This window comes from Bemisia tabaci, chromosome 2 (assembly GCF_918797505.1).
Source record: "Bemisia tabaci chromosome 2, PGI_BMITA_v3".
NCBI lineage: Eukaryota > Metazoa > Arthropoda > Insecta > Hemiptera > Aleyrodidae > Bemisia > Bemisia tabaci.
This window is the reverse complement of record NC_092794.1, coordinates 17,395,224-17,407,769: the sequence shown is the minus strand read 5'-3', so window position 1 is coordinate 17,407,769 and position 12,546 is coordinate 17,395,224. Positions and strand designations below refer to the sequence as shown.

Sequence of the window (12,546 nt, the reverse complement as noted above, 5' to 3'; positions counted from 1 at the left end):
AAAGTACCCTTGATTCAATCGGATTTTTGCTTGAGTCAAAAGGAAATCCGCTCAAATTAAGAAGCTTGGCTCTTCGATTCAAAAAAAAATCCGATTGAATCAAGAGTAATTTTCTTGTCAATGTTATTAAGCCTCTGGGCTCTCGCTCCAAGCGACTTTTTTTCCAGTGTATAAAACCCGAAAATCAATCATTTTTAGCTGAGCGGGTTAATTGCTGAAATTGATAGACAATGCTGTAGACAAAGAGGACATAAGGAATACATAAGGGGACATAAGGCGATTCCATTGGTTGAAATGGATGGTTTAGATAGAAACGTTCGATAGAAACTTTGCATGCGCCTAGGTCTTGAAAATTAATGCACACCATTATGCATAAAGGATGAATACACTCATTAAAGTAAAAGTAAAAAAAAGACATTGATTTTCCAATGCTTCGAAAAGAGAGGGAGAAAATCAGAATATGAAATGTGAAGTATTAATTTACCAGCAGTCCGGAGCACTATCTTGATTACAAAATTTACCTCGTGAAAAAGGAAGTCCCTTCAAAGTGATGGTTAGGCCAAATGTCACACTCCACCTGAATCCCATCGTATTTTCAGCTTTTCTCACAGTGCGTCACGCGGTGATCTTCAACCAGAAACGTTGAATTACAAGCCTCCATATTATAGGTCAAAGTTGTCTGGATGAAAGTTTATTTCGTTAGAATTTCAGAGAATTTTCATTTCCTTCCAAGTAGGTTTCACGTAGGGGAAAATGAGGAGGACCCGTGACAATGCACTTCATTTTTGCAATGTTTTTCCTCTGTTAACAAATCAAGATCAACCTCATAATGGCTCTTCACTCTTTTTACAGGAAACGTACGGCCATTTTGCGGAGCTTCTACATAAAATAGATACTCTAGCGCAGAATGGAGTGACCCTTCCCGAAGACTTAAAGGCCCAAAGAGACTTCATGAACTTCGTCTGCAGAAGTTTTGCAACTCGACTGGAGAGGAGACGGAATATTCTCATTACGTCATCTCGGTTTTTCAGGCTGGTCGCTGAAGTAAGTCCACGCAAATATTACTTCAGAGCTTTACGTGATGCTTAAATACAGCACGAGCAATGTGCAGGTGAATTCAAAGCAACGCAAAGGCGGATCCAGCAATTTGGCAACATCGGATTTCCTCTATTTAAATCCATATAAAATAATCGATTCTTGTCGGAGCACCTGGCCTCTCTAAGAATCGATACATTTCCATGGGTTTAAATGGAGAAAAACAATGTTGCCAAATTGCTGGCTCCGCCAAAGATGAGGATCAATCACTCGAATTTAAAAGGCGCAACTCAAGTTATCTTATCGGGATCTGGAGACGTAAAAGAGCAAGCATTGAAAGAATCGGATACTTAGAGGAAATTTGTTATATATCTTCCTCTCCGTTAAAAACAGAATGACGAAACAGTTAAGATTGATTGAGATCGGTTGAGAATTATTTACTCTAATTAGAAGCATCTAACAGTGAGTCTGTTAGAGATCCCACCGTTGGATTTATATAAAATCTGTAATGATTGTAAAAATTCTACCGTGTTTTGATAAAATAAAATGAAAATTACAGAAAAACGTTACTTCCCATTCTATCAACTCATTTTTTAGCAGTGTTAGTGCCTTTTCTACTTATAATCCTAATCCAGTTTCATTTGATCCTTTTTTAGTATTTCCAAACGACGAGTGAAGTTTACGAAAATCTTGTCATGTCAACCGACATCGAAAACTCCGAGACTGCCCACTATACATTATTAGAGTTGCAAGACTGTCAAGTCAACATAGGTAAGTAACAACTATCTCTGCCCACATTTTAGCTACTCAGTTCAAAATGTCTTCCGCTCTCCCAAGTCGACAATGATCAACAACCCTTTTTGTCTTGACCCTGTCTTATTCTTAGGAATCCAATGTAGTATGGACGAACATATTGAAACATGGGTCTATTAAAGTTGGTCTTGTAGAAGTATAGTTTCAACTGGACTCCCTAAAGTTCCCAACGTAAAACCAAAAAAAAAATGGAACAGAAAAAGCCAAACACTATACGTCCCTGTTGGAAGCAAAACAACTTTCTCAAAAACAGTCATGAAGAGAATGTTTGAGATTTATTTGAACATTACGAGGCCCAAAAATAGTGTAGCAAGGTAATGCGTCCGTGCACAATTTTTTTATCGAAAGCTCAACATTTGACATCAGTTTTTATAACAACAAAAATATGAAAAATATTCAAATTTTAGCGCTTCTGGCTACCAGATGCCAGCCGCTGAGACCCCCCGATGTAACATGTACCAGAGTCCATAGCGTGTCGCCTTATGGAAAATGACGCAATTCTAGTACAGGCACCAAAATTTGAATATTTTTCATATTTTTGTGGTTATAAAAACCGATGTCAAATTTTGAGCTTTCGATAAAAAAATTTGTTCACGGACGTATTACCCCGCTATATTATTTTTGGGCTTCGTAGTGTTTAAATAAATTTCAAACATTCTCTTCAGGACTGGTTTTGAGACAGTCATTTTGCTTCCAACACATTGGGAAAAAGAAACACATTGTATCTAGAGTCCAGACTCTTAAAAACATCGACAAGAAAAAATACTCTTGATTCGATCAGATTTAAGCTTAAATCAAGAACCAAGCCTCTTAATTTGAGCGGATTTCCTTTTGATTTAAGCTTAAATCTGATTGAATCAAGAGTCCTTTTTCTTGTCAATGTTTTCAAGAGTCTGGACTCTAGATCCAATGTGTTTTTTTCCAGTGTAGAACACTTTTTTATTTGCTTTTCCTCATTTTTATTATTCACTTCACTCCTTCCGCAGACAATCTGGAGAACGAGATAGTGCGAGAAGGCGAAAAGCTCTCGGATTTACTATCGATGCCGGTGAAAGACGCCCTGGGCTGCGAGCTGGAGGTGGACTACGAGGGCGATATCATCAACGTGCGCGAGATTCTGGATATGACGACCGCTCGGAGGCAGCTCTTCAGGGACAGCGTCGAGCTCCAAAGACTCACCCTCCAGCAGGTCACCCACATCCACGACTATGAAAATGACGCCACACAGGTATATTCCAAGTTGTCTCTGATTCCAAACCATAGTTCGAAACTCACAGGCGACAACGCGCTAAATGCGCCTAAGAAATCGGTCATGGCGCCTAAAAAATGGAGGCTCTGCGTCAACGTGGCCCCTAAAAATTGCCCCTTTCCCATTGAAGGATCCAGAAAATTGGCAACATTGCCTTTTTTCAATTTAAACCTATGGAAATGTATCGACTCTTGGAGGAACCAGGTGCTCTGACAAGAATCGATTTTTTAGCATATGTTTAAATGTAGGAAATCCGATGTTGCCAAATTGCTGGATCCGCCTCTGCCCTTTCCCCTCCGAAAAAATCCTAATCTTTCTGTTTGGTGATTTTTTAAATTTCCACCAAGTTACAGTTACTATTTCTGCACCTAAAACATCTTGCATCTAACTTTTCACTAAATGCGCCGTGATTTATATGCAAAAAGTCGATCAAAGAGGCAAAGAGGCAAAAAATCCTCAAAGCGCCTAAAATCGAGCTTGATGCGCCACATGGCTCTTGAAACTCTAAGATGAGTTTCAAACACTGTTCCAAGCAGATAACAAGAGATCTCGCAGATCATGGCATATTTGTGGCGCAAGCAATTCGCAACCCACAGCATATATAGCGCAATCTATTTTTGTTGAATAGGAAAATCAAATTCAACTCGTGAGTACCTACATATAGTGAAATCAGTAACCTTTGTTGGGTTTTGTTCGAATAGGCAACTAAACTAACTGCCTGGCAAAGCGGAGAGTCTCGCCAGGAATTGAAGGCGCTCTCAGCCGAGGCCGTGTTTTTAAAGCGCCTCACCAATCAAACCTTTACTAAGTCGATGCGAGTCATTGCACTTGGACAAGTTAACAGGCATGCAGCATACAATAAAAACAATTTTAAAAAAAATTCACAGGAGAATATGTGGCAGAAACTACTTTATTGCTTGAGCTGAGACAATTTAGCGAGATTTGAACCGGTGAGGGACATAAAAGGTATTAACGGTATTAGGATCCGCGTAAAGCTAAACAAATTCCAAGCATTACCTTTCAAAAATTTCAAGAATATTTTAAAGAATCTGGCTCCTCCTTCCTTCTTTATAGGAATTAATTATGTTTCAAATGAAAGCTTACTATAATTCAGCGGGTGTGTTTCAGGCGGTGCAGTGGTTGGAGGACTTATTTCACGTTTTGCTCAAATCTCATTCCTACGTTGGCTCAAACATTTACGAAATTCAAATGCAAAAAGACCGTCTTCAAGCATTCCAAGAAACGGCAAAGGTTCGGTTTTTATCAAATTCCATTTATTTATTGAGGAACAGAATTGGAGACCTTTAACTCATCAACGTTTCCAACTGCGAAAACTATGGACGGCGGAAGTCCGCAATCACATATCTCGTTTGCGGTGTTTGAAAATCTCCGTCTCTATGTTATTTTTTTAAAGGAGAACTAATTGGCATCATTCCTTGAGGCTTTTGCAGAGTTTTTTTCGCACAGAGAAGAAAAATCACGGCAGTTTTAAAGAATTGCCGTTGAGTAGTTTTCCATTTAAAAAGTAAAGTATAGCAGGAAGTCTGGGGCGTCGCGAACCAAGTCAAGTGATTGCCGACCTACACCGTCGAAATGGAGTGTAAAGTTCTATTTATCTTTACCGTTTGATTTGTAATAATACGATGCGATGCATCGGGTATGAGAATGTGAATGCAATGCGAAGAGAAAAATGTAAAAACAAAGAGACTAAATTAGTAGACTAATACTAGGGGGCTACGCCCCCTGGCCGCTACGCGGCCCAACCCCCTGAAGGCGCTATCAATGGGCCGCTTCGCGGCCCTATTTTTACCCTCCTATCAGTGTTAGTTTTATTTTTACCCTAAAAAATTACGATATAAGGTATACTTTAATTTTAAACTTTACTTAAAATTACTTTGAAATTAAAAGGACGCGTTTTGGAATGACTGCTTGAAGAAATATTGCAGTAAAACAATGAACAATGGTAAAGTCAAGTAATAATTTAGGTTACATGAGTCGGGGATCGAACCCACACCGCGTTCACAGAGGACGCATTCGACGTTTTAGACGACTCAGCCACCTCTCGACTTGAAGTCGCATGTGCGAATCTTGTGTAGATAAGCAGTGTTCCCGGGTGCTCCGTGTGCGAGATCCGTACGCTCTACCGCTCTCCGTGCTGCTATTGGCTAAGCGTCATTCTGTGACGTCACGCGTACGGATATTTTAAGATAGGGAAGCGTTTTTCCCATAAGGTTTTTGTCCGTACGCGGTCCGTGTCGGTATAGGGAATGTCTGCGCGGCACGGATAAATCCGTACGCCTGGCATCACTGGTAGATAAGTGTAGAGTTGATGCGCAGGCTACACAGCTACTGCGCAACCTCCTCGACCACTGCGCATCCTCCCGCGCATAGCGGTAGCAGTACCGGAGCATTCTGGAAACTCAGTCACTTTTATAACGTGATTTTAAAAAAACCTGGGTCCTTTTTCCAACATCTGATTAAAGCGGGCTCATCTAGGGCCAATTACCTGTCGATTTACGCAAAAACCATGGAAATCGGCCCGGTAGAACGCTCAAACGAACTATGACAAAAAGTATAAATTTACATTGTTTAAATGGGAGAATTCGCAACTTTACCACGTAATATAAAAAAACCTGGTTCATATTTTGAAAATCTGAAAAGAGTTGGCTAATCTAGAGACAATTGCCCGTCGATAGCCGCAAAAATCATGAAAATTGGCCCGGTAGAAGGCTAGAATTAAGCGTCACCAGTTACGCAAAATTAGGAGGTCTCGGAGCTTATAGTATAGAGAGAGAGAGACTAGGGGGCTACGCCCCCTGGCCGCTACGCGGCCCAACCCCCTGAAGGCGCTATCAATGGGCCGCTTCGCGGCCCTATTTTTACCCTCCTATCAGTGTTAGTTTTATTTTTACCCTAAAAAATTACGATATAAGGTATACTTTAATTTTAAACTTTACTTAAAATTACTTTGAAATTAAAAGGACGCGTTTTGGAATGACTGCTTGAAGAAATATTGCAGTAAAACAATGAACAATGGTAAAGTCAAGTAATAATTTAGGTTACATGAGTCGGGGATCGAACCCACACCGCGTTCACAGAGGACGCATTCGACGTTTTAGACGACTCAGCCACCTCTCGACTTGAAGTCGCATGTGCGAATCTTGTGTAGATAAGCAGTGTTCCCGGGTGCTCCGTGTGCGAGATCCGTACGCTCTACCGCTCTCCGTGCTGCTATTGGCTAAGCGTCATTCTGTGACGTCACGCGTACGGATATTTTAAGATAGGGAAGCGTTTTTCCCATAAGGTTTTTGTCCGTACGCGGTCCGTGTCGGTATAGGGAATGTCTGCGCGGCACGGATAAATCCGTACGCCTGGCATCACTGGTAGATAAGTGTAGAGTTGATGCGCAGGCTACACAGCTACTGCGCAACCTCCTCGACCACTGCGCATCCTCCCGCGCATAGCGGTAGCAGTACCGGAGCATTCTGGAAACTCAGTCACTTTTATAACGTGATTTTAAAAAAACCTGGGTCCTTTTTCCAACATCTGATTAAAGCGGGCTCATCTAGGGCCAATTACCTGTCGATTTACGCAAAAACCATGGAAATCGGCCCGGTAGAACGCTCAAACGAACTATGACAAAAAGTATAAATTTACATTGTTTAAATGGGAGAATTCGCAACTTTACCACGTAATATAAAAAAACCTGGTTCATATTTTGAAAATCTGAAAAGAGTTGGCTAATCTAGAGACAATTGCCCGTCGATAGCCGCAAAAATCATGAAAATTGGCCCGGTAGAAGGCTAGAATTAAGCGTCACCAGTTACGCAAAATTAGGAGGTCTCGGAGCTTATAGTATAGAAGATTATTAGTTTCTCCAAAAAATAAAGAAAGAACGAAAGAAAGAAAATACAGATCGAGAATTCCGTAATTCCTATTCTAAGATTATTTTGTTGTTTAATACCCTCTTAAATTTGAATTAATGCATGTAGATATACATACAAGACTTATAGTTCTTGTAGTAGTTACCTTTTTTTTAGTAACATTTGTTTAAAAAGAAAAGAAGTGCCGTGTTTTTGAAAAAAATAACATCATTGTTTCTTACATGCATACTTAATCTACTCCTATATATGCAGGCATCGTATGAGTACGGGTGTCAGCTACTAAATGCCGCGTTGACTTTGCGACAGTCGTGTAAGTTACCGCAAGAGAAGAACGGCGAACTGACGAATAACTTATGGCAAGCCTGGAAGAAACTCAATCTAGTCGGCCAGGAGCAGCTGACCCGTCTCCGTGTTTCAGCCGTGTTTTATAGGACCGTTCAGCAGGTAAGCTATTCCCGAATCTCAAGTGTATCGATCGGAAAAAATACGCTTGTCCGTTTTTTCAGAGGCTACGATTGTGCGAATGCCTCCTTTTTTATCGTTTTGGAGATGCATCATAGGATTGCGCGAATTTTTCTGGTGCTGAAAACCCGCTTGTTCACGCGAATATTTATCTCTGATTGCAACGTATGCACCACTTTTATGTTTCATTTTTATATGTTTTTAAAAAGCTAAAAACAGTTTCACTAAAAAGTCTCCGCGAATTTATCTAAAATGATCTCAAATTAGTATCGAAAATTTCGATGCGATGTTTTCGTGTGTTCTACTATCTTTAGATGTAACAAAAAAAACAAAAAAACAAAAAAAAAACAGAAAAAACAGAAAAAAAGATAAAAAAAAGAAGTAAATATCACCTGAGTTTCTGAATCGTTACCATGAGGATACATATTTTCCCTTTAATTATGGTATAAACGGGAACAGAGAGCCAAGAATGATTACACGCAGTCCAACAGAATTCCTATAGTCTTGCAGCGCTAATATGTGTTTTACGCCAACTGACCGACTGCGGTGTGTTTGGCGCAATGCGAGAAGTATTCATGCAGTCTTGTAGGCGCTGATATGGGCTGTGCGCCGACCGCACTGTTTGGCGCAATGCGCGAAGTATTCCTCAAGTCTTGCAGGCGCTAACACACGTTTAACGCTGGCCGCACTGTGTTTGGCACGATTATTCTAACTCGCATTAGAATAATCGCGGCATCGAATTATAGGGCGTATGTTACGTTTCGACGCCGTATGAGCATTCCAACGTTGCTTCGTTTGAGAAAAACCTCAATTAATCAGAGGTTCATGTCCTAACCAATGGACTAGCAGCTGTTGATTAGTGCGTTTCAGTTTGCTTTGTGGCGTTTTTACGATCCGTCTCTCTTTAGTTTTATCAATTAACCATAAAGTTGTTAATTTTCATTATTTATTTATTCGCTTATTTCTTTTTTTCAGCAATGCAAACAACTAAATGAACTATTAAAGACGTTAAAAGAGATGGAGCTAGAAGAGGGAGCGGCGGGGAAGGGGAAATGGCGTGTGAGAGTAAAACGGCTATTGGCCAGCCGGGAGAGACTTCTGCTTGAGGTCGGACGCATGGTCAGACTTGGCCGACTACTTCGGACACGGCTCAAGGAACCACTTTGCCAAGAATTAGCGTGAGTTCCAACATGAATGTCTTTACTAGTTTTGCACTACTGAAGGGTGCACTTGTGCAGCTTATTCCGCTCATGTTGGAAAATTGGACAACATTCCTCAATTTGGAGCTAAAATTTCAGGCTCATTCGTAAAAACACTCATGTGCATAGTGAATAACTAATGTTGCATATGCACTGGAAAAAAAAAACACATTTGATTTAGAGTCCAGACTCTTGAAAACATTGACAAGAAAAAATACTCTTGATTCAATCGATTTTTTGCTTGGATCAAAACGAAATCCGCTTAAATTAAAGAGGTTTGGTTCTTGATTTAAGCTAGATTCTGATTTAATCGAGAGTACTTTTTCTTTTCGATGTTTTTAAGAGTCTGGACTCTAGATCCAATGTGTTCTTTTTCTAGTGTGCAGTTTCTAAACTGAGCCAAATATTATAGTTCGAAATCGCAAAATGCAGACCAATTGATTAGATACGGGTTGTAAACCATAAAAATACTAACGCACTATCTAAAATTTGAGACAAATTGAAGATTTTTAGATAGTGTGTAGCCGCAAAGCGCTCCGCAAGACGTCTCTTAACACACCGGAAGCCCTCGAAAAAATCACCCGAAAATCCATAAGCTCCACGGCCACTTCAATTTTTTAAAGCCTCCTGTATAGGTATGACTTATTTGCTTAGTGTAATTCTCGCTTGAACAAAGTTTAGCGGTGTGATCACACCTACAAAAAAATGTTGAGGAAAAACATTCCGTCTGTTCCAGGCTGTCATAGTTTCAATCTTCTACTGTGCAAGGGCTTTTTGTATAGAATTACTCCAACCGAGCCCCTATGCGATTAAAAACCTAATTTTTTCACATAAAGAGACAGGCGCTTCATAAAGGGCCCAATGACTGGTTTGTTTAACGATATTTAAATTCAAGCACACGGCTAAAAGCACCAACAGCTTTAGATTATGCTTTTTGATTTATGTTTGATTCTTTGGGTTGTTAACAGGAATGACGAAAGCAATTCCACTGCCATTGCGGCCATTGCCGAGCAATTGTCCGAAGTGACAGGATCAGCCGAGAAATTGGATGCAGCTCTTTGTGGCTCGCAATCCGAAGTCAAAAAAATCCTCGAAGGCATCTTTTCATCCGTTCCATCATCTGAGGTAATTACACGCGTATCCCTTGTCGTTTGACATGAAGCATCATCTAAACAACTCAGTAGACAAATCACGCGATACTAATAAATATAAATACCTACTTCAAATAAAATGACCTACGCAATAGTATTAACAATCGAGAATGTATACACTTTATACTTTCTTTACGAAATTTTGAAAGGCTACTAAGTTTTTGAAACTAGGAGTTCAAGTTCAATCGCATCTCAGAAAAATGTTGTAGGTATCAGAAAAAAATTTTATTGTGGTGAATTTAGCTATCAACATGAATATAAGAATAGAATGACATGAATAGAAAAATAGACAGATAGGCTTAAAAATTGGAAAGAATAGACCTGATGTCCTTAATGCACGGCTCAAATAGTTGAAAAAATGTCCAGATGGTATATCATCCGAACGATATCACTTGAATGATATCTCATCCACTGTAAGACGTTATCAATTAAATCTGTAAAAATGACTTGTTATGAGCAAAAAAACTTGATGATGAGCACGCTCATACTTCTATTTTCGACCCAATCACCCACCTCATTCCTTAATCGGAGCAGAATTCCACGATGGTTATCACGCGTGCGCATCACACTTTTTGCAGTGGCGTGGCGGCGTGGCGTGCTTTGCGATCGATCGATTGATCTGCCATTTAAACCTACGGAAAAGTATCGATGAACAGTGTGTTCGCAACGAGCACCTTAATAATCGATTCTTTACCATAGCGACGACCGCACTGTATTTGGCGCAATGCGTGAAGTATTTCTGCAGTCTTGAAGGCGCTAATAATATGCGTTTCTCGCCGACCGGCGCGGCGCGCATAGCTTCAAATGGGGAAAATATTGATAATCGATTATTCACGCTTCACCACTGATTTTTTGGCTGTTACGTCACTTGTTCTTATCGTCTTGTCGATCACTCAGTAACAAATTTCTCCTGTTCGTCGCTTATACACTTTCGACTTTTCTCAAACTTAAACTGTTCTGTCACGTTTGCACGCTTGTCATGCTTGTCACGTTTTGCTCGCTCCAGGAATGGTTTTCTAGTCTACCCAAGCCGAAATCCGAGGATGGACACGAGAACCGATCCGACGAGGACTTCCTGACGGCATCGGAGAGCACCCCCGGGGGCACGCCCGAAGGGACGCCACCCTCGCAGGCCTCCTTCCAGACGGCGTCCGAGGGCGACCCGTGGTGGGACGAAACCGGCTCTGATCTCGAACTCATCGATGAGAAACAGTCCACGCCCGAGGTAACCACCATAAATTGATTCACACGCAACATTTAACAGCACTGGAAAAAAAAAACACATTAGATCTAGAGTCCAGACTCTTGAAAACATTGACAAGAAAAAATACTCTTGATTCAATCGGATTTTTGCTTAAATCAAGAACCAAGTCTCTTGTTTCGAGAGGATTTCCTTTTGATTTAAGCTTAGATCTGATTGAATCAAGAGTATTTTTTCTTGTCAATGTTTTGAAGAGTCTAGACTCTAGATCCAATGTGTTTTTTTTCCCAGTGTATAAGAAACTAGGAGGTTTGGCTCCCAAGCCGCTACACGGCCCATTCCCAGGAGTGCGCTTCGTGCCCTCCAAAACGCGCGACATTTTGGACGCAAGGAAATTTTTTCCCTATTTTGCCGTGCCAAGGAAGAACGCCGTATGAACCTTCAGGCGTTGACAGATTTCTTTTGATAAAACACGAATTTCCTGGTAAATTTGTGAATATTTTCTCTTCAATTTTCAGATAATTTTGTTCGCAATTTTACATACAGTTCCTGAAAAATTCCAGGAAAAATATTCGTAACTTTTCTTAAGAATACAAATTTTACCGAAGGAAATTTGGCAACTCTCGAATGTTCATTCGGCGTCCTTCCTTAGCACGACAATATTGGTAATAATCGTTCACTTGAGATTCGCCTACAATTTAGCCGCATAGGCAACATACACACCTGGGGGTTTCAGGACCTTTCGTCAACAATTTTTCGTCCTCGCACCTGTTTTGTTCAGTAGTTTACATCCACGCGTAAAATAAGCAACAGTGACTTGGTCGAAGCGTTATATTTTAGTCCGTATGTAAAATTATATTGACAATATAAAAATGAGAAATTGAGAGAGAAGGAGGTGTTGTTATGATAACTCTTTTTTAAATGAAATGTTACTTCCTTCTTTTGATTCATCTTTATAAATTGTCATTTGTGAATATTTGCACTTATTTCTATCCTTAAAATTTTCGATGTACAATATACCTTATAAATGTATAGGTACTTCTTTTTATTTATTTTTTTTACGAAATTATTACTTCATTTTGAAAACATTTACATTTTTTAAACGTGACAAATATTTGTAAAACCTTTTCCAAGCGATGGCATCGATATTAATCTTAATGAGCCGCAGTTGTGTTAAAATAAATTGCAAAAATGAATAAAAGAGGGAAAAAACCAAGGGGCACGCAATCTTTGGTTGTGACTCATTTGTACATCCATCTTTTAGAGTAAAAACCGTTAAATTTTGAGCGTTTGGTTGCGCGTACACCTCGCTGCAGCACAGTAAAACAGTGAAAGCACAAAATGTAAAAAAAATTAAATGCTTTGAAAATCATTAAATTTTACACGGAACCACCAATATTTAAAAAAACACACATTATATTCTCCTTTGATACAGATTTTTTCCCCATCAATTTTCAATAGAATAATTCATGCAGAGTGTGCAAACATTTCAAAATCATGAGTTAAAAAACGCTGACTCTACGAGTATAAATATTAGAGCCAAACAGAGCGG

The 12,546-nt window shown here is 39.8% G+C and overlaps 1 protein-coding gene across 1 annotated transcript in view; it reads left to right on the top strand.

Annotated features, from left to right (window-relative positions):
* LOC109030449 (SEC14 domain and spectrin repeat-containing protein 1-B) overlaps positions 1-12,546 on the top strand; it is a 59,384-nt gene that overhangs the window by 42,476 nt on the left and 4,362 nt on the right. Inside the window, exons 8-15 of the mRNA XM_072296803.1 lie at positions 853-1,044; positions 1,692-1,806; positions 2,835-3,076; positions 4,226-4,348; positions 7,234-7,425; positions 8,419-8,621; positions 9,611-9,767; positions 10,800-11,018. Of these exons, the coding sequence (XP_072152904.1) occupies positions 853-1,044; positions 1,692-1,806; positions 2,835-3,076; positions 4,226-4,348; positions 7,234-7,425; positions 8,419-8,621; positions 9,611-9,767; positions 10,800-11,018 (1,443 nt within the window). The remainder of the gene's footprint in view (positions 1-852; positions 1,045-1,691; positions 1,807-2,834; positions 3,077-4,225; positions 4,349-7,233; positions 7,426-8,418; positions 8,622-9,610; positions 9,768-10,799; positions 11,019-12,546) is intronic.